Genomic DNA, 22,968 nt, shown 5'->3' on the forward strand with positions numbered 1-22,968 from the left:
AGGTAGTATGGACATTTTAACTATGTTTATTCTTCCAATCCATGTGCAAGGAATGTTTTTCCATCTCTTTATGTCATCGCCTATTTCTTTCAAGAAAGTCTTGTAGTTTTCATTGTATAGATCCTTCACTTCCTTGGTTAAGTTTATCCCAAGGTATTTTATTCTTTTCGTTGCGATTGTGAATGGGATAGAGTTCTTGAGTTCTTTTTCTGTTAGTTTATTGTTAGTGTATAGAAATGCTACTGATTTATGCACGTTAATTTTATACCCTGCTACTTTGCTGTAGTTGTTGATTATTTCTAATAGTTTTTCTGTGGATTCTTTGGGGTTTTCTATGTATAAGATCATGTCGTCTGCAAACAACGCGAGTTTTACTTCTTCGTTACCTATTTGGATTCCTTTTATTTTTTTTTCCTGCCGAATTGCTCTGGCCAGCACCTCCAGTACTATGTTGAATAGGAGTGGTGAAAGTGGACACCCTTGTCTTGTTCCTGTCCTCAGAGGGATGGCTTTCAGCTTTTGTCCATTGAGTATGATGTTGGCTGTGGGTCTATCATATATGGCCTTTATTATGTTGAGGTACTTTCCTTCTATACCCATTTTACTGAGGGTTTTTATCATAAATGGGTGTTGGATCTTGTCGAATGCTTTCTCTGCGTCTATTGAGATGATCATGTGGTTTTTGTTTTTCATTTTGTTGATGTAGTGTATCACGTTGATTGACTTGCGGATGTTGAACCATCCCTGTGTCCCTGGTATAAATCCCACTTGATCATGGTGTATAATCTTTTTGATGTATTGCTGTAATCGGTTTGCCAAAATTTTGTTGAGGATTTTTGCATCTATGTTCATCAGTGATATCGGCCTGTAGTTCTCCTTCTTTGTGTTGTCCTTGTCAGGTTTGGGGATCAGAGTGATGTTGGCTTCATAGAATGTGTTAGGGAGTTCTCCATCTTTCTCAATTTTCTGGAACAGTTTGAGGAGAATAGGTATTAAGTCTTCTTTAAATGTTTGGTAGAATTCTCCAGAGAAGCCGTCTGGTCCTGGACTCTTGTTTTGGGGAGGTTTTTGATTACCGTTTCTATTTCCTTACTTGTGATTGGTCTATTCAGATTCTCCATTTCTTCCTGATTCAGTTTGGGGAGATTGTAGGAGTCTAGGAATTTGTCCATTTCTTCCAAGTTGTTCAATTTGTTGGCATATAGTTTTTCATAGTATTCTCTTATGATCTCTTGTATTTCATTGGTATCTGTTGTGATTTCTCCTCTGTCATTCCTGATTTTATTAATTTGCGCTTTCTCTCTTCTTTTCTTGGTGAGTCTGGCTAGGGGTTTGTCAATTTTGTTAATTCTTTCGAAGAACCAACTCTTTGTTTCATTGATCCTTTCTATTGTCTTTTTTGTTTCAATATCGTTTATTTCTGCTCTTATTCTTATTATTTCCCTCCTTCTACTGACTCTGGGCTTTGTTTGTTCTTCTTTTTCTAGTTCCGTTAGGTGTCGTTTGAGGTTGCTTACGTGAGCTTTTTCTTGTTTAGTGAGGTGAGCCTGTATTGCGATGAATTTCCCTCTTAGGACTGCTTTTGCTGCATCCCAAATGATTTGGTATGTCGTGTTCTCATTTTCATTTGTCTCCAGATAATATTTGATTTCTTCTTTAATTTCTTCAATGATCCATTGTTTGTTGAGAAGCGTGTTGTTTAGTCTCCACATTTTTGCACCTTTCTCTGCTTTTTTCTTGTAGTTGATTTCTAGTTTAATAGCGTTATGATCAGAAAAGATGCTTGATATTATTTCAACTCTCTTGTATTTATTGATGTTTGCTTTGGTTCCCAAAATATGGTCAATCCTTGAGAATGTTCCATGTGCACTTGAGAAGAATGTGTAACCTGCTGTTTTTGGATGAAGTGTTCTATATATATCTATTAAGTCCATCTGGTCTAATTTTTCATTTAATTCTATTATTTCCTTGTTGATTTTCTGTCTGGATGTTCTGTCCATTGGTGTTAATGGTGTGTTGAGGTCCCCTACTATTATTGTATTGTTGTTGATGTCTTCTTTTAGTTCTATTAAGAGTTGCTTTACAAATTTTGGTGCTCCTGTGTTGGGTGCGTATATATTTATAAGTGTTATGTCTTCTTGGTGGAGAGTCCCTTTTATCATTATATACTGTCCCTCTTTATCTTTCTTTATCTGTTTTGCTTTGAAATCTACCTTGTCTGATATTAGTATAGCGACACCTGCTTTCTTTTGTTCATTATTAGCTTGGAGTATTGTTCTCCATCCCTTCACTCTGAGTCTGTGTTTGTCTTTGGGGCTGAGGTGTGTTTCCTGGAGGCAGCATATTGTTGGATCTTGTTCTTTGATCCATCCTGCCACTCTGTGTCTTTTGATTGGGGAGTTCAATCCATTTACATTTAGAGTGATTATTGAGACGTGGGGGCCTACCACTCCCATTTTGTGTCTTGTTTTCCGGTTTTCTTCAGTTTCCTTTGTTTCTCGTCCCATGGTTTAATCTGTTCTGATGTAGAGCTTCTACTCTCTGTTGTTGTCCTTCTACTTATCTCCTCTGCTCTTGGTTTTGTAGCCCCTTTCCTTTTTTGGATTTTTCAGGAATGAGGGTTTTCCTGAGGATTTCCTGAAGAGGAGGTTTTGTGGCAATGAACTCCCTTAATTTTTGTTTATCTGGGAAGGTTTTTATTTCTCCATCGTACTTGAAGGATATTTTCGCTGGGTAGAGAATTCTCGGCTGTAGATTTTTGTCCTTCAAATTTTTGAATATATCATTCCACTCTCTTCTAGCCTGTAAAGTTTCTGCTGAGAAATCTGCTGATAGCCTGATGGGGGTTCCTTTGTAGGTTAGTTTCTTTTGCCTGGCTGTCCTTAATATTTTCTCCTTGTCGTTGACTTTTGCTAGCTTCACTACTATATGCCGTGGAGTTGGTCTTCTTGCGTTGATAAAGTTTGGAGATCTATTGGCTTCTGTCACCTGAAGATCCATCTCCCTCACCAGATTTGGGAAGTTCTCAGCCATTATTTCTTTGAATAGGTTTTCTGCCCCTTTCTCCTTCTCTTCTCCCTCTGGTATACCTATAATCCTTACGTTGCATCTCCTAATTGTGTCTGATAATTCTCGGAGAGTTTCTTCATTTCTTTTAAGTCTTGCTTCTCTCTCCTCCTCTGCCTGCAACAATTCTATATTGCCATCTTCCAAATTGCTAATTCTTTCCTCCATATTATCGGCCCTACTGTTCAGAGCATCTAGATTTTTCTTAATCTCCTCTATTGTGTTCTTCATTTCCAATATTTCTGTTTGGTTCTTCTTTATCGTATCAAACTCTTTTGTGACATAGCTCCTGAACTCGTTGAGTTGTCGGTCAGAATTCTCTCTTAACTCATTGAGAGTCTTAATGATGGCTGTTTTGAAGTCATCGTCCATTTAGGTTATATATCTCATTTTCTTTGGGATTGTTTTCTGTGTATTTGTTGCTTTCTTTCTGTTCTGGAGATTTAATGTATTTTTTCATATTGCTTGATGTTGTTGATTTGTGCCTCCGCATGGAGATAGAGTTTAGTTGCTCCTTTCACTTGTTTCAGCTGCTGCGGTGGGAGGAGCAGCTGTTTATATTTCACCAACCAGGAACCCTGTCCGTAGTTGCTACCTGGGCCTGGGCCCCTCTTCGTAGCCACAGTGGCCCTTTGGATTCCCTCCTCTGCCGTGGGGGCCGTCACAGGGGGGCTTCAGGCTGCAGGTGCCTACTGTTGCAGCCCACCTAGATGTGCTCTCTCCTTGGGGTCTGCAACGGCGTTATGGGCTTTTCCAGCGGCCAGGGGTGGGATCACTTATATTTGTCGCTCCGTTGCTGTCGGCACCCACCAAATCTCACTTGTCCTCTATGGGTCGCAGGAGAGCTATTGGCATCTTCTACAGTCTGTGGTTGGTACACCTAGCTATGCTGCTTTTGCCCTGGGGTCTTCCAGCCTTGTGGCTGGCGGCTGGGTGCCTTCTACTGGTGCTGTGCAGAGGCTTTCCCTAAGGCTGCTGTGAGCCTGTAGGGTTTCCCCCTAGGCTACTAAGCTGGGTCTCTGGAACTCTCTCCAGCCCCAGTCCTCTCTGAGATCTCCGGCAATCCCTAGCCTCACGGGGTGGGCAACGGCAGCTGGGGGTCGCCCCGCCCTCTGGGATTCTCTCCAGGCCTCTCCCGGAGCCGTGAATGCTCAGCGTGGCCCCTCTGCTAACGGCAGACAGAGAGTTTTGTCTGCTGCCTGGCGGAGCTCCGGCGCTTCCCCTCCGGGTCGCAGAACCGGCCTTTGAAAATTCCCCCAGCCCCGGTCCTCTCCGAGATCTCTGGCAATCCCTAGTCCCACGGGGCGGGCAACGGCAGCTGGGAGATCTCCGTGTCCTCCGTGTCTCTCTCTGGGACCCTCCGGGCGCCCCGAGCACCAGGCTGGGTCTCCCCGCCAATGGCGGGGAGAGACTCTCCCCGTGGGCTCAGGTGTGCAACTCCAAAGTTTCCCTCTGCGTTTAGGAGTAATTGCAGGGGGTTTAGGTAGGGTTCTGGTCACCTGTTTCCACCGTCGCTCCTCTGTTGTGTTCTCGCTCCTGCCCTAGATGTGTGTGGATCCTCTGGGGGCGTCCGTTGGAAGAAAGCCGCTTGCGGGTACTAGGCTGCCCGTCGGGGTCGGAGAGTTTTCACCTATTTCCACATCCTCCCGGAGGAAAGTCCATCCGCCTTCTGATGTATAGTCGCGTGGGTGTCTCAGACGTCCTGAGATGCTGTCTGGATATCCTTTGTCAAGCGATAAGTGTCCAAACAATTGTAGACTCGAAGGGCGAGAGACAAAGAGGACTACTCACGGCGCCATCTTGGGAAGGGTTCAATTTTTCTATTCTAAATTCTTTATACATATGAACTCATCAACTTTCACTATACAACTCTATGAGGTGTTAGTGTCCTCATTTTACAGATGAAGAAATAGAGCACAGAGAGGATAGGTAACTTGCCCATGGTCACCCAGCTGTAACACTATAGTGTCAGAATGGGTGTTTGAACCCAGGTGATCCAGTACAAAGTCCTTGCCCTTAATCCATATAATGTTTTACTTCTGGAACAGTACAGTTGGAAGCAGGACTTTTTGATTCTACTGTTGGTTGGTTTTTTTTTTTTTTTGATAAGTGACTCCTCTTTCTCCCTTCCCCCAGTCTCTTTCCTTTTAGTGTTCTTACCTCCTTCCTTGTTTGTAGCTTACCTGCCTCCCATTTCTAGAACAGAATAGCGGTTCCTCCTTCCATTCTTACACTCAGGGCTGTCAAATAATTCTTGCCGAGATGTTAACTGATCTTTCTGATGTTGAGATGAAAGCTTTGAGTTTGATATTGCTTGGTGTTTGTATTTTAATTTTTTTTTTTTTTGGAGGAAGATTAGCCCTGAGCTAACTACTGCCAATCCTCCTCTTTTTGCTGAGGAAGACTGGCCCTGAGCTAACATCCATTCCCATCTTCCTCTACTTTATATGTGGGGCGCCTACCACACCATGACTTTTGCCAAGCGGTGCCATATGCAAACCGGCGAACCCCAGGCCGCTGAGAAGCGGAGCCTGCGAACTTAACCGCTGCGGCACCGGGCCAGCCCCTGCATTTTAATTTTTAAAAAAGACAAGCATTTAAGAATGGTAAGAAGGAAGATTTGATAGTAGAATGACAGATGACCAGGTTGGTATTTTTGGTTTGGTAAACACCTGTTCCTTGGCCATAATTATGAGAGGCCAAGAGATGTGTGCTTGGGCAAGAAAAGCTCCTTTCCCACCCGTAATATCCTGTCTTCTAGCCACCACTCCCCCTTTTTCTTTTTAAATTATGGAAGTATTAATATCACATGCCAATTGTGAAACATTTAAACAGTGCCTAAGTATCAAGAGTACAAGTGAAAGTCCCGCTTCACTGCTGCTTCTCCTTCCCCTCAAGTGTCTTCTCACTGCTCTCCCTAGAGGTGACCACTCATGGCTTTGCTGTTTTTGCAGCTTAAAAAAAGTATATACATATATACACATGCACCATATATGTACGTGTCTGTGTCTATGTCCATATATGGTGTGTGTGTATATGGTGTATATATGTAATATACATAACGGATAGTCTTTTTTAAAACATAAGTGAAATACTGTACATCTTGTTTCTCAACTTGCTTTTTCCCTGCTAACATTACATATGTCCTGGACCTTTCTCTATATCATCCCTAGAGAGCTATCTCATTCTCTTAAGAAGGCTGCATATTATTTCATAGTAAGAGTGCACCATAATTTATTTAACTATTTTCCTATTGACGTTTTTTTCCGATTTCCGAGTATGACATATAATGCTGCAGTGATTGTCCTTGAAAAAATCTCTGTGCCTGAGTATTTCTGAGAAATAGACTCCTAGAACTGAAACGTCTAAGTCAGAGCATGTGCGGTTTTATACTATCTGGTAAATTGTTCTTCTCAGAGGCACTTTACTCCCATGAACTGTGTAAGAGTGTCCATTTTTGCATACTTTTGCCAGTATAGTTGTTTGCAATCTTTCTATTTTTCACTTATGTGGCTAGTGGGTGGTAATTGGTGATTGTCCTCAATTGATAGTGATATTGATTATCTTTCTCTGTGAATTGTTGGTTTATATATTTTACTCATTTTTCTGTCAGATTATTTGTATTTTTTGTATTGATTTGTAGGGTGGCCTTCATTTTTGAAGGACCAAATAAAGATTTGGAATTCTATCTAAAAGTCTGTAGATAGAGGTATTCGATGTTAGATAGTTTTATTTCCTTTATGCCAATGGGAGAAAAATATACTAGTTTAAATGAAGTATTTGAAAAGAGTTTAGGAACAACAAAAGACCTCAGATAGCTAAAGCAATTCTGAGAAAAAAGAACAAAGCTGGAAGTGTCACACTCCCTGATTTCAAAATATACTACAAAGCTATGGTAACCAAAACAGCATGGTACTGGCACAAAAACAGACACGCAGATCAATGGAACAGAATCAAGAGCCTAGCAATAAACCCACACATCTATGGACAGCTAGTTTTTGACAAGGGAGCCAAGAACATACAATGGAGAAAGGAAAGTCACTTCAATAAATTGTGTTTGGAAAACTGGACAGCCACATGCAAAAGAATGAAAGTAGACCGTTATCTTACACCATACACAAAAATTAACTCAGAATGGATTACAGACTTGAAAGTAAGACCTGAAACCATAAAATTCCTAGAAGAAAACATAGGCGGTATGCTCTTTGACATCTGTCTTAGCAGTATCTTTTTGAATACCATGTCTCACCAGGCAAGGGAAACAAAAAATAAACAAAAGGGACTACATCAAACTAAAAAGTTACTGCACAACAAAAGAAACCATCCACAAGACAAAAAGACTACCTACCAACTGGGAGAAGATATCTGCAAACCATATATCTGATAAGGGGTTAATATTCAAAATATGTAAAGAGCTCATACAACTCAACAACAACAAAACAAACAACTCAATTAAAAAATGGGCAGAGGATCTGAACAGACATTTTTCCAAGGAAGATATACGGATAGCCAACAAGCACATGAAAAGATGTTCAACATTATTAATTATTAAGGAAATGCAAATCAAAACTGCAATGAGATATCACCTAACACCCATCAGAATGGCTATAATTAACAAGACAAAAAATAGCAAGTGTTGGAGAGGATGTGGAGGAAAGGGAAACTTATACACTGCTGTTGGGAATGTAAACTGATGCAGACACTGTGGAAAACAGTATGGAGATTCCTCAAAAAATTAAGAATAGAACTACCATATGATCCAGCTACTCCATTTCTGGGTATTTATCCAAAGAACATGAAAGCATGAATGTGAAAAGATATTTGTAGCCTTATGTTCATTGCAGCATTATTCACAATAGCCAAGACTTGGAAACAACCTAAATGCCCATCAATGGATGAATACATAAAGAGGATATATATATACACGATGGAATACTCCTCAACCATACAAGAAGATGAAATCTTGCCATTTGTGACACTATGGATGGAGCTTGAGGGTATTATGCTAAGTGAAATAAGTCAGATAGAGAAGGTCACATACCATATGATTTCACTTGTAAGTAGAAGATAAAGATAACAACAAACACACACATAGATACAGAGATTAGATTGGTGGTTACCAGAGGGAAAAGGGGAGGGAGAAGGGAGAAAGGGGTGATAGGGCACATGTGTGTGGTGATGGATGGTAGCTAGGCTTTGGGTGGTGAATGTGATGTAGTCTACGTGGAAATTGAGATATAATTATGTACATCTGAAATTTGTGTAATGTTATAAACCAGTGTTACCTCCATAAAAAAAATAAAAGATTTTACAGGTAATTCATTTTGAAAAGTAATATTTTTTGTAAAGCTGTTTCTTAAAATGGTGGTAGTGGTGATAAATTAGGAACTTTGATAAATCTCTGGTTTGTGCTGTGTTTGATTAAACTGTTTCACATTTTCATGCTTTTCTTTGTATGTCACTAAAATAATAATTGCCACAATTTCTTTTCTCATGTCGACAGTAGTTGGGAAATGAATACTAAGGATTTCAGGAAGAATGAAGAGAATATAGATGAATCACGAAAATATTGAGAGAGCATGTCTTAAAATAGTAGATCAATGTTATTTTCTTATGTAATAGATAAAAATACCATTTAAAATGATACAGTACTTGAAAACAATGTCTGTGTTCAAGGCACCATCACTGGTATTATGGATATAAAGATGAATAAAATCCCTATTGGTCATAATCCATCAGGAGAAAGAGGCAAGATAGATTAGGTTCAGGTTATGCATCTTTGGCAGGAATATCACAGAAGTGAGCTTCTCTTCTGTTAAGAGGTGCACAATTTTGATTTACCCCAGTGTTGATGGTGTTTACTTTTATCACTTATTAACTGCCAGCCTTTTGAAAGTTCCTCTTTTCCCCTTTGTCATTAATGATTATTTGGGAGGAGTTATTTTGAGATGATCTGAGCATCCTGTTGCTCATCAAAATTTAATTATTTATTTTGGTATGGACTCATAGATTCCTTTTTATTTATTTATTTATTTATTTATTTATTTACTTTTGAGGAAGATTAGCCCTGAGCTAACTACTGCCAATCCTCCTCTTTTTGCTGAGGAAGACTGGTCCTGAGCTAACATCCATGCCCATCTTCCTCTACTTTATGTGTGGGATGCCTTCCACAGCATGGCTTTTTTGCCAAGGGGTGCCATGTCCACACCCGGGATCCGAACCGGTGAAACCCGGGCCGCCAAGAAACGGAACGTCTGAACTTAACCGCTGCGCCACTGGGCCAACCCCAGATTCCTTTTTATTAAATGGATTGTAATCCGTTGCTGTTATTTATTTTGATGCTTCAGTTGTCCTAGATTTTGCCAATGGGAGCCTCTTCAAGCTGATTTTTGTGACCCTTTGACATGTTCCCATGGTTCTTTGAACACTTCTTTCCTTTCTGGAAAACAAGGCTCATCTTGACTTTCCTGCTGTAGTTGTGGAATCAGCCATTTCTTCAAGGTGCCTTGTTTCCTCTTAATAGAAAATGGTTTTTAGAAGCAAAGTTCTCTGCTCATCTTTTTAGGATGTTACTACACTCAGGACCTGTTAATGAACATAAGCGTATACATACACACACATAAATGCATTTACAGCTATATTTATTTCTACATCCTTTTATATTGAAAACCACGCCTCTGGTTCTTATCCAACACCACAGGGTTGATTCTAATTTTCTTCCTTTATATGTCCTCCAACAGTGAGAAACTTGGCTCCCATTATCCTTAATATATTTACTCACTTGATGAATCCCTCCCCCGTACCCAGCGTGGGCTGTCTCCTAGGTGTTTTCCCTCCTTATCCTGCTCCCACATCAACACACTATTCCAGATTGCCATCCTGCATGCAAGCCCTGCTTATCTCTTTGGGGTCTGATGCCTGCCTTTTCGGTTCTGATGCTCTGCACCAGGCAGTCTCCCTGGGCACATGCTCTTCTCGCTCTGCTTAGGCTCCCACACCTTGAGCTGGACTGCTGCTCCTGCCAGGGATGCCCTCTTCCTTCTACTCAGGCTCCAGCATCCTGCGCCTGACATCTTCCCTGCAAGTATGACCTCGTCGTCACGTTATAGCTTTGATACCTTGAAATACTGCTGCTCTTCCATAAGCCTCTTTACCTCACAGAAGGACACTTAATTTACCCTTATTGGGCTCTGACATCCCACTCTAGGCCACTGAGACTCCTTTTCTCTCTTCCCCTGTGCAGATGCCTGCCTTACTCTACTTCACCTTATGGCTTTTAGACTAAACTGTTCAGGCAGGGAAGAGGAAACAACGAATTCCTTTTTTATTCCATCATTTCTGCATGAATATTATACAGTAGGTTCTTATTATCAGTCTGCAGTCCTCTCCATTAAGGAATTGGCAGTGTACCACTTAAATAATGTGGCTAAGCATATAGCCCCAGTTCAGTCTGGCTTCTCTGTGTCAGCGTTGCTTTGACTCACTTCGTTCACACCAGAATGTCCACTTCTTACTTTAGGGCCTTTGTTAAGTCTTAGCCTTTATTTCTGTGCTTGCTCAAAATATGCTCTTTTAACTGTCGAGCCTTTATCTGTTGATTTCTCTTAAAGGTTTTGCATTAACTAATAATTGGAAAATGTTGGTTAAAACTGTATGATACTGCAGCTTTCTGTCTTTGCTACTTGAACACCCTCTTTTCTACATTCTTTTTGGCTATGGGTTGTTACCATGGTGGTGCTGGTGATTTTGGATGAGGACTCCCGATCCTTTGGTGGATAGATCACTTCCCCTTGGATTTAATTCAAAACAGATCCTTCCTTTATGTGGGGACCTGAATGCTGGGACACATCCCTCATGGAACACCCCCTAGGAGTCAGTGGGTGATCTCTTCATCCTCAGTGGCGTGCTGGTGATAGATCTGTAAGGTGGTAAAAATAAGTATAGTGGAATAGGTATGGGTGTTGTTGTATAATATGTAAACCATTCTATAATATGTGAATATTTGGTTTTAGATTATAGGTCTTTTCAAAGTTTCTCCTTTTTAAAAATTTTATTTTAAAAAACCAAAAAAGGAAGATAGAGAAAGCTCATATTGTAAAGTTGGCCCCCAAATTTTAAGTTGCTGGTTGACAGATTTTTCAAAGCTGAAAAATATGAGAACATTTTTTTCCACTTCTATTCAGATATAATTGACATATAACATTGTGTTAGTTTAGGGTGTACAACATAATGATTTGATATATGTATGTGTTGCAAAATGATAACCACAATAAGTTTAGATAACATTCATCACCTCATAGTTGGAATTGTTTTTCTTGTGGTGAGAACTTTTAAAATGGACTCTCTTGGCAACTTTCATATATAGGGTACAGTATTGTTAACTACAGTCACATGCTGTACATTACATCCCCAGGGCTTATTTTTCTTATAACTGGAAGCTTGTGTCTTTTGACCCCCTTCACTGGTTTTCTCCACCCCCTGCCTCCAGCTACCACCGATCTCTTCAGTGTGAGAACATTTTTTACTCTTTCTAAACCATGGAAGGCTTATTGAACATCTTTCTAAACCGTAGAAGGGTTATTGAAAAATGAAAACATGAAAACAATTTTCTTTAGCTGTTTGCCCTTAGGTTTTCATATCACTGTTAATAATACACCTTTTGTAATTGAGCTCTTCATATTTTTAGAAGAGATGTTTAATTTGTCTATAAATCATACTTAGAATTTGCTTCTAAATTATTTAGATTTCAACAGCGTGGAAATATGAAACATTGTAATCTGTTGTAGATTGTATCTGCCAGTGTTATCTCACCCAATTTTCAAACTTGTTTTTGATCTTTGAACATAGGATTTGTGGTGAGTAAACCGAAAACATTTTTAGGAATTTGACAAGTCAGTTATACTGAATTTCAACTAGAAGGTTGTCCTCACACATTCTTCCTGTTTTATAATTTGTTTTTTTAGTTTTCTGTAAAAATCACCTATACTATTTGATCTTAAAGGATTATCAACTGTGTAGCTCTCTTTGTGATTAAATCTAGCTTTCGTCCTTTTTCCTATTTATCATAAGATAATTTTGTTGTAGGTAGATTGGGTTAGTCATGTTAATATTGTATTATCAGAGGGATAATTTTCTTTTTCTTTTTGTTGGTGAAGAAGATTGGCCCTGAGCTAACATCTGTTGCCAATCTTCCTCTTTTTTGCTTGAGGAGATTGTCCCTGAGCTAACATCTTTGCCAGTCTTCCTCTGTTTTGTATATGGGATGCCATCACAGCATATCTTGATGAGTGGTGTGGAAGTCCACGCCCTGGATCCAAACTGCTGAACCCCAGGCTGCTGAAGCGGGGTGTGTGAACGTAACCATTGTGCCATGGGACTGGTCCCCAGAGGGATAATTTTCTTGATTCTTAGATTATAAAATAACTTTTATTCCTCACTTTTTACTCATTCTGAGTACATAGAATATTCATACTCATCTTGCACACGTGCACACACACACATATACATATACATGTGTTCTTCACATGTCTGGTCACAATTTGACAGTATTTTGTAACATCCTGAGCATCTGATAGCAGGAGACCTGTGTGCTGTCCAGACTCTACCCGGAGTGAATCCAGACAGGGAGGATTGTTTCTCCATGGAATAATGGGGAATACACAGCTGATGGAGGCTAAGAAGGATTAATATAGCTTAATATATAAATATAATATTAAGGGGCAGCTCTTGGGACAAGTCTAGATGAATATGTCTAGTGTAGATGATTAATACTTACTCCTCCTTATTGTGGAGATAAATATCTGTGATTAGATTTAAGAATAATCATGTCCCTCTTACTTTGAGCCGGAGCATAGTCGCTGAACCTGAGTCTCTTCTCTTACTTAGAATAGTGAAATGAGGACATTAAAAATGATGCATTCTTATATTTTATATAGAAATGTGGACAATTTGTTGTTGGGTTTATTTTTTGCATTCTTATCATTGAAGGAACCAAACTGTGATTTAATAAACTTTCACATTTATTAAATTTATCTTTTTTTCCCCTTACATGATTTCCCTTCAGTTTAATAAATCTCTGATTCTAAATTTAACCTTTGAACTCTTTTAGGCCTTTAGATGCTATTTTGGAAGAACTTCAGTAATGGATCAAAGGAAGAATGAGAGTATTGTTCCTAGTATCACTCAATTAGAAGATTTTCTTACAGAACACAATTCCAATGTTGTTTGGCTCCTCGTTGGTAAGTAGAATATATTTTCTTATACTTTATTAATAGTTTTTTTTTTTTTGAGGAGGAGGATTAGCCCTGAGCTAACTGCTGCCAATCTTCCTCTCTTTGATGAGGAAGACTGGCCCTGAGCTAACATCTCTGCCCATCTTCCTCTACTTTATACGTGGGATGCTTACCACAGCATGGCTTTTGCCAAGTGGTGCCATGTCTGCACCCGGGATCCGAACTGGTGAACCCTGGGCTGCCGAGAAGCAGAACATGTGAACTTAACCACTGCACCACCAGGCTGGCCCTTGTACTTTACTGTTTTTTATGTATGGGTTAACAACTGCCAAATTTCAAGCCAGTAGGCTTTGCCAACAGTAGTTTTTTTGTTTAATGTTTCACAAGGTTTTTAGGTATATACAAATAATACAAAACAGTGTATAATTAAATGGCAGAGAGAGAGAGATGGAATATGAGTGAATGAATGAATATAAACAAATGAGAGGGAGAAATACAAAAATAATATGAAGGAAGGGAGATATTACTGTAGGCTATTATTGCCCAGGAAGTTTTTGTGGAAGAACAGTATTTGATTTGAATTTGAGCATAGGAATTAGAAAGGTATAGGAAGGAAAATAGGGAGGGTAAGATGGGGTAAGAGAAGAAAGGAGGGTAATGATATTTATTGAGCATCTTCTGTGTGCCACATAGCACAGGCGTTTTGCATATGTTGTCTCACTTAATGCTCAGAGAAAACTTATGAAGGTAGGTGTTGTTTTCCTTGTAACATGTTGGGAAATTGAGGCCCATAAGGATGAAATAACTTTCACAGGTTTCACAGCTGTTGTTTTCTGAGTGTGTGCTTATGTTTCTTTCATGACACCACAAGATGTGTGGTAGGTGAAGTGTATTTAAAAGGAATTATGATGATTCATGATTTGTAGGTAGGATTGGATTATTATTTAAACTTTGTGTTCTGTTTTTTCTAGTGGATGAAAGTAAACTTGTAAATTACCATTAGTGAAAAGCCACCCCCAAAAGTAAAATGAGGTGCAAAACGTTAATATGAAAGAGAACTTCGTAAAAACAGCATTGAAAATTACCTTTCGTTTAATTAAGAGCAGAATTCTTCCTTATTTCCTATCTGTCCCCTCTCCTGTCACCTAGAATTTCTGACTTTTTTCCTGTTTTATACAACTCCTTTCTTTAAGGAAAACACAACAGCAACAACCAGAAAAACACTGAGCAATTGTTTACTTTACTAGTGGTCTTATGATATTGAAAGGAGTGTGCGGGGACATGATACAATGGAAAGGCCATAGCTCTTAGGTGGTTTAATACTAGAAGCATACTTTTTCAGCAAATACCTCTTCCCGTACTGAAGGGCCCACAAGAACGTGCTGCGACACAGTGATTTACAGTAAAAGTTAATAGAAAAATGACTTTAAACTTAAAACATATTGACATATCATCAAAATAACTTTCCAAAAGAATTGTTCTAGAAATAATTTTTTTGGGCAAATTATAGCATTTACTGCATAAAGATACTACCATCAATCTAAGCTGCCCTGAGAAATGTTGTAGTTTGACTCCCATGACTGCTTTGTTTTACTTATATTAAATAATTTTTTTTTTTTAGATTGCCACCTGAGCTAACAACTCTTGCCAATCTTTTTCTTTGTTTTTTTTCTGCTTCTTCTCCCCAAATCCCCCAAGTACATAGTTGTATATTTTAGTTGTGGGTCCTTCTAGTTGTGGCATGTGGGGTGCTGCCTCAGCATGTCCTGATGAGCAATGCCATGTCTGCACCCAGGATCCCAACTGGTGAAACCCTGGGCTGCCGCAGTGGAGCACGCGAACTTAACCACTCAGGCACAGGTCTGGCCCCTAAATAATTTTTTTAAAAAGTTAAGAACTTAATGTGATATTACTAAAAGGTTACACATGTTAAATTGCTTTACATTTCTTTGTCGTAATCTAGAAAAGAGTTAAAGTTTTTAAATGACCTGTTTAACATAGATATGCCTTTAAGTAGGGTGAAATTTCCACTTCTTCCCATTACTTTTTTAAAAGCAGAAGCTATCGATTTAAAAAAATAATGACTTTTCTCTAATTTAGAAAATCATCAGTTTTCTTTCTTTTTAAGTGACTGTAACCTTTAGGAAATAGCTTGGGAATGAGCTTTTAGTTTAATAAAGGTGGATGTTTCTCAGAATATTCAGAAATATGGGCTTTCTTTTTTTTTTTTTTTGAGGAAGATTAGCCCTGAGCTAACTACTGCCAATCCTCCTCTTTTTGCTGAGGAAGACTGGCCCTGAGCAAACATCCATTCCCATCTTCCTCTACATTATACGTGGGATGCCTACCACAGGAGCTTTTGCCAAGTGGTGCCATGTCCACACCTGGGATCCGAACTGGTGCACCCCGGGCCTCCGAGAAGCAGAATGTGCACACTTAACCGCTGTGCCCCCAGGCCAGCCCCAATATGGGCTTTCTTTTTCCAGAACATCTTTGTGTATGTTTAATAACTAAAATGGTACAAAGCAGTGACAAAGGAAACAGAAAAAAAGGAAACCAGATGTACTTGAAACATTGCTTTAATTGATCTAATTGGAATCTGTGTTTTTCTGGCTAATGACTGGAGAGAATGAGGAAAGTTGGACTAAGTAGAATCAACCTCTGGTTTTTAAAATTCAGGTTTTAAATTGTAAGAGGACATGTTACTATATGGAAGTAAATCCTATCATTTCTGAATGTGATAAATGATCTTTTACTAACAATTTTATTAAGATATTAAGGTGATTGAAAGGAAACATATAGTTAGATCCTTTTGCACTTTTTTCTTCCAACAGCTACCATTTTGTCCTGTGGATGGATTATTTATCTCACATACTATAATTCTCGAAATGTTGGTCTTATTTTAACACTAGTTCTTAACAGATTGTACAAGCATGGCTATATCCATATTGGTAAGTTTGAGTAACATTGAATTCTTTTCTTCTGTGTAATCTTGAGATGTATATTATTAATTTATATTTTATAAACAGATAGAAATTCCCCTTTGTTTCGTGAAGTTTAATCTAACTGGCTTCTCTCACAGCACTCTGTAACTAGAGGGAAACTACTGCCTGGTTATGTCCTTTACCTCATTCTTACTAAAGTGTTTCTATAGTAACTTTTTGACTTTTTGTGCTTATAAAAGATGCTCATTAAAATAATTTGAATACTCTAGACACATATAAAATATGGACATAGAGATTTCTCAAGAATCCACCATCCAAAGAAAATTTCTAATGCTCGATGAAGTTTTTCCTGTTTTTTTTTTTTTAAGTAACCAATACCTAAAAAGTCTATAACTGTAAGTTGAAATCATCTTGTGTATTTCATTTTTCGGCCTCTTTATTAATTTAGTTTCTGACTACTTATAAGTGGGAAGTTGCAGAGAGATAGGATGACGTCTTAGGAAGCTATGTGCTTTGGAAAGCCCTAAACCAGTGGGGAAAAGGGGTGAAGCATCCCTGAATAGAACCATTTTAACCGTCCTTAGAGTTGAGTACCTCTTAGTGGACATAAACAAAACTTCTCTCAAACATAGTAGTTTTCCATTAATGTGAGGCAGTGACTGGTTCCTGGAGTCACCCAAATTAATGGAGAAAAATGGTCATTGCTGCTTTGGGTTTATTTAATGGCTGTGCATAATTAAGGGAATTATCCACATGAAGCAGCTTTTTAAACTAATGTCCTCATATGGTTGTTTAGTAGCTTAGTCCCTAGTGATGATACTTATGGTACTTGTTGTTATATTTGAGGAAAGAATGTTAGAAAATTAGTAAGGCTGTAAGGGTATCAGGACAGGAGTAGGGAGAGAACATTTAATTATTGAAAAATTGAATGCTAAGATTATTTTAAGCTTTAAGGGCTCTACTATCTGTCTAAACGATTACATTAATCACTATTGTTTTTTTCCTACAACAGGCTCCTTTTCTTTCTCTGTTCTGTCTGGGAAAGTCATGGTTCGTGAGATCTATTACATTACAGAAGACATGTCTATTAGGTAAAAAACAAAGCAAATAAAAAAGAACCCATCTTAAACAAACTTGAAATATTGTAAAAATTTTTCTGATTATGATACTTTAATATGACTTGCTTTTTCATATAAAACTGCTTTTTCAAGTAAAATCATTAATCAAAAATTATTTTTTTCAGTAATTGTACCTGGTGAATTGATATTTTAAAATGTTTTAGTCAGTGGATTAATTTAGCTAAGGTTTAGGTTGGCAAAAAATTTATCGAATAGCACTTTATAGAAATGAATAGTCTCATTTCCTCCTTGGAAGAAAAATTGAGACATTTTTGTTGTAGAATTCATGGTGGTCATTTGTTATATAAAGCAAGGATCAGAGATGTTGATAACTCTCATCTGTTGCCTCCTTATTATAGGTAGTAAGTTTTAGATTTGTTTAGCATGTGTTAGCAACTCTAATTTTACTTTAAGTAGGAAACATCAATCTGAAGATAATACGAAATGATAATTCGTATGTTTAATATATTCTCTCTTCTTTAAGTCTTGAAAGAAAAGCTTACTCGATATTGTGATTTTTTTCCTTAAAATTTGTTACTTAGAACTTGAAAATTTTGAATTAGTTGAGAGGTGCTGGGGTTTGGCGACATTCATACATCACTTAAAATAGTAGAGGCAGCTTCATTGTGAGTCTAAAATTGTTTCCTAATTCAAAGTAAAAAGTTAAGACGCTGTAAGTTTATTCTTTTGGAGTATGAGGTGATATGTCATTACAGAAGTGGACTATCTTTAAAAGTTTCCCCTTAGAGTGATAAGACCCCCTTTTCAAGATTTGGCTTTTTGTTTATATAATTTTAACACCATTTAAAAAATATTTAAAAAAGAAAAAGTTTTTCCTGTTAGCATTTAATTTTCCTGTTAAATGTAATCTGATATTACATTTTACCTAAATAGAAGAGACTAATTTAGAGGTATCCAAATTCTCTTTTCCTTTTTTAACTGGAAGATTATGAAACATTTAGGTATGCCAGTGTTTTGAGAGTTTTCTCTATTTCCTTATTATCAGTTGCTTGCCTTTTACAATAACAAGCTAAGAAATGAGTTAAGTAAATTCTTACTGAAGTTTTCATTTCTTGCATAGAATTCAAGATGGATTTATAATTTTTCGGTGGTGGAAAATGTATAACCCAAAGCAGAAGCAACATGGTGAGTTTTCATTTTTTCATGTGTTTGAAATCTTCAGTCATATAATCAGAGTTTTCGTTTATGGATATTGAAATGTTTCAAATTGTATAATAGATAAAAAATATTTTTAAAAGCTTTGGAGTTTACAAAACTCTTATTTTGTCACTCCTTTGCTGAAAATCCTTTAGCTTTTCTCTTGCATGGCTAAATTTAGTTACTTTAGCCTATTATTGTTCAGGGTTCTCCTCATTATGACCCTTACCCACATTTCTAGCCTTCCTCCTCTAACATCAGTGGACCTAACCCCACTCTGTGGTTAAAATGGCCTTCCGAGCACTCTTTAATCATTTTACCAAGACACTTTTCTTACTTTTCAGCCTCCATGCCTTTATTCATACTTCTATCTGACAGTACTACTAATTTTCATTTATCTACTATGGTAAGGATCAGCAGAAAAGAAAAATTTCAGGCTCTAGAGTATCTTCTGTTTCTGCTTTTTATCATCAGAATTTTATCATCTCAGAATTTTTTCCTCCGGTCTTCATTTCGTGACTATAGAGTCTCCTGTCTGTGCCCCTAACTTGCCTACTCTACATTAACCCAACCGGTGTCTTCAAGGAGAATCGACCTTGTCTTTATTTCTAGAATAGTGATTCTCGAACTTTTTGGTCTCAGAACCTTTTAAATTCCTCTAAATTGCTGAGGACCCCAACGAGCCTTTCTTTTTTTTGGTGAGAAAGAGTGGCCCTGAGCTAACATCTGTTGCCAATCCTGTGCTTTTTGCTTGAGGAAGATTGGCGCTGAGCTAACATCTGTGCCAGTCTTCCTCTATTTTGTATGTGGGATGCCACCACAGCATGACTTGATGAATGGTGTGTAGGTCTGCACCCAGGATCTAAACCTGCGAACCCTGGGCAGCCAAAGTGGACTGCGCCAACATAACCACTATGCCTCTGGGCCAGCCTGGCCCCCCAAAGAGCTTTTGTTTATGTTGTTGTATTTATTTATTTACTGCATTCAAAATTAAGCCTGATAATTATAGAAACATTTATTTCACTAAAAGTTTGTATCATAGATCTATTACATATTAAAATAACATACTTTATAGAAAATAACTTTTCTAAAGCAAAAAAAATTAGAAGAGTACCGTTGTTTTATGTTTTGCAAATATTTTAAATGTCTGGCCTAATGGAAGATGATTGGATTCTCACCTCTGCTGTGTTCGGTCTATTGTAACATACATCAGGTAGCCTTAAAATAAAACTCCACTGTCCTCTCATGGGAGAAAGAGAAAAAGTCAAACATCTTAGTATAATAATACTATTAAAATAGTTTTGACCTTGTGTTCCCCCAGAGAGGGTCTTGGGATTCCCCCCAAAGGTCCCCAGACCATACTTTGACAACTACTGTTCTAGAAGATTTTTTTTTTTTTTTAAAAGATTGGCACCTGAGCTAACAACTGTTGCCACTCTTTTCTTTTTTCTTTTTTCCTGCTTTTTTCTCCCCAAAGCCCCCAAGTACATAGTTGTGTATTTTAGTTGTGGGTCCTTCTAGTTGTGGCATGTCGGACGGCACCTCAACATGGCCTGATGAGTTGTGCCATGTCCGCGCCCAGGATCCAAACCCTGGGCCGATGAAGCGGAGCGCACGAACTTAACCACTCGGCCATGGGGCCGGCCCCTCTAAAAGATTTTGGTTGGGGGCCTTTGAATGTAGAGTGGAAAGAGGATGAAGCCCTTCCACCTTTTTTTTTTTAGCCATCAGGACAATCTGTGTTTCTGGCACCCTGCGTTGAGATTCCGAAATGGTCTCTAGGTTCTGTATAACTTTGGAACTTTCTGGTTACATATTGCTCTTCTTTTTATGGGCTTACCTAGAAATCTTACCATGATTTATAACTTTGCTCTATGGGAAAATGGATTTAAAGTTCCAAAAGTTTTAAAACCTAGCACAAGTTTGCTCTAGCCTAAATTACTCTAGATTTCACTATTACTTCACTATTTAGTCTTCTTTCTTCTTACTGTCATTCCCTTCTCCCACATAGCTTTCTCCCTCTTAAATACTACTCTACCTTGAAAAGTCTGGCATAAATGGGTTAGAATTTGGCATCTGAAGAGTTAGTGAAATCAGAATGATTAGAAAGAATAATAGGCAGATTTCATGTCTGGAAAAAGTTTTCTAAAACTTGGAGTTGTTTCTTAGGTAATTTTGAAGAGAGGCTGAGTGACTTCACATAGTAAAAGTATTGTGTGGAAGTTGCGCATCGGCCCGTTGCATCTCATCTGCGATTTAGGATGGCTGTGTGTTGTTAACAGTCTCTGGTCTGAGATTTTAGAATATCAGTTGTTAAACCAGCCTTTTTACCTCTTTCCTCAGCAATTGCTATTAAGCATTCTCACAGGAAAAAAATGTTCTTTAGATAGTCAATATGTTAGTGCACTGGGAATCTTTTAAATTTTGACCTTTCATGAAATATGAATAAATTCGAAAATTTGAGTTACTTTTCGACACTTTTATCCATGTTAAATTTTGAGGAGACAATATTCTTAATAACTTTTTGTATTGTATTAGGCTAAAAGCCTTAAAGTTGGCATTTAAATAAGGTGTTTTACTTATGCTTCAGTGACACCTGAAGCTTATTCTTAAGCTCCATTCTTTTGAGTTCAGTCCCAGCTTTTGACACACTTGCTTAAATTTGAGCAGGCCCAGTGTTTCTGTCTCTGATTTAGTTTGTAAAGTCCATGTACTTTGTCCCTTAGAGACACATTTACTTTAGGACCGTGTTTTTTCCCTGAATGTCATACTTCTGGTAATCTGACAGTCTTTGTAATAGATGATTTGTTGTTTTCACTTAATCTTTTTTCCCACGTTTAGTTAACATAAGCTTTATTGTTAACAAGGCTGTAGTGGAGCTGAAACAAAAGTTCTATTTGTTTAGCTGGTTTGTAATTTTAAAAAAATGCCTTTTTGTATGTTTGTATATTTATATTAGAAATGTTATTCTAAATTTTTTTTAGTGTTTTAAGATATTCTTGCATACTGATAAAGCCGTAGGGAGATGGCAGGGTGAGGAGGCCCGTTTGACCTGTCACCACTCCCATCCTGTGCTCTTTACTCCGAGATTCCAAGGAATCAAGTTCGAACCAACCAGTTTTCTCTGTTTTTCTAAAAAATTGAAATTTCTTATCAATTTGGAAGCAACTAATGTTTTCAAAAATCCCTCATTTTGCAGCTAGAAAAACAGAAATTCCTGTGATTATAACTGAAAAAACCAGAACTAAAACCCAGGTCTGCTTATGTAATTCTAGTCCTCCTTATATTATAAAACAGGCTTGTCAAATGTGGCTGAAATGGATTCTTGGAAATTCTTATCTGTAAACATTGATCACAGCTTATGGGAGAAATGAAGACATTCGTAGTATCCAGAGGCAACTGCAAGTTTTAAAGCTCAGCCTAATGAGATTGCCCAGTTCAGAATGTTCTTAGACATGAGGAATACCATCCTAAGTTGTTTATAGCTTTTTTTTGAAGAAAATAATTATTATGAAATATCACTCTCCTTAAAGTAGATTGCTTTTCACCAAAATACGTGAATGATGAGGTCAAGAGTAACTGACCCAGGTCCTTCATGAAATAGGTAGCTTTTGATAAAAATCATTACCTTATTTAACAGGTACTTATTTTGCATTCACTTTACTGATCATTGTGTTAAACTGAAGAGGGGATTAAAAAAAAAAAGACAGAGTAAGTGGGTGTTACTTGAATCTATTTGAGGAAGTATGTGAATATAAACAATTATAATTAAAGGAGAGAGGGAGCAGTGTGTGTGTTGAGGAAAAATAGTGAGAACCATCCTCAAAATTACCAACTTTGGTATGGACTACTTGGTGTGGTCCCAGGCAGGATCGTGGTTTGATGATGTTTAAAGTTCTGCCCATTTGTCAGGAGGCAGAATGGTAGACAGGGCTGTTGTGAAAGTCCCATGTCTTAAGCAGGATGCATGATGGGGGCAGTGAGTAGGATTATGTCAGGCAGAGGTGGAGTGGAAGGGAGGGTAGCTCAGATGGAATAATACGTTTGACCAATGGCATTGAGGTGGGAAAACAGAGTGATGTTTAGAAATTAACAAATAATTCAATTTGGTGGTAATTTGAAAACAAATGATTTAATTTTGATTGAGTTGTTTATGACCTTGAAGAATTGTATAGAAGTTAATTCCTACTTGTATAGATCAACATGGGAATAGAAGAATATTCCCCTTTGAATTTATTATGCTTTCGTGTGTTGAGTTTTCAAAAAGTCTAAGATCTATTTGTTTGTGGATATTTTTGTTTTACTTAGGAGTACGATTTGTGGCAAGATGCTTTGTTATTCTTTCATATAAATGAGTCCTTCTACATACTAAGAATTGTTCTAGGCACCGGGGATGGAACAGTGAATAAAACAAGTCTCTCATCTTACAGAGCTTGCTTCATTCAAGTT

At 37.9% G+C, this 22,968-nt stretch overlaps 1 protein-coding gene across 15 annotated transcripts in view; it reads left to right on the plus strand.

The window, feature by feature from the left end:
* Positions 1-22,968, plus strand: part of BLTP1 (bridge-like lipid transfer protein family member 1) — a 195,649-nt gene that overhangs the window by 12,314 nt on the left and 160,367 nt on the right. For all 15 annotated transcript variants that reach the window (XR_011501876.1, XR_011501877.1, XM_070504705.1 and 12 more), the window contains exons 3-6: positions 13,175-13,304; positions 16,133-16,249; positions 17,256-17,334; positions 18,443-18,507. Coding sequence is in view for 13 of the 15 variants with exons in the window: in XM_070504705.1 (XP_070360806.1) it covers positions 13,208-13,304; positions 16,133-16,249; positions 17,256-17,334; positions 18,443-18,507 (358 nt within the window). In the remaining 2 variants the exon portion in view is untranslated. The remainder of the gene's footprint in view (positions 1-13,174; positions 13,305-16,132; positions 16,250-17,255; positions 17,335-18,442; positions 18,508-22,968) is intronic.

The sequence above is a fragment of the Equus asinus genome, chromosome 3 (genome assembly GCF_041296235.1).
Source record: "Equus asinus isolate D_3611 breed Donkey chromosome 3, EquAss-T2T_v2, whole genome shotgun sequence".
NCBI lineage: Eukaryota > Metazoa > Chordata > Mammalia > Perissodactyla > Equidae > Equus > Equus asinus.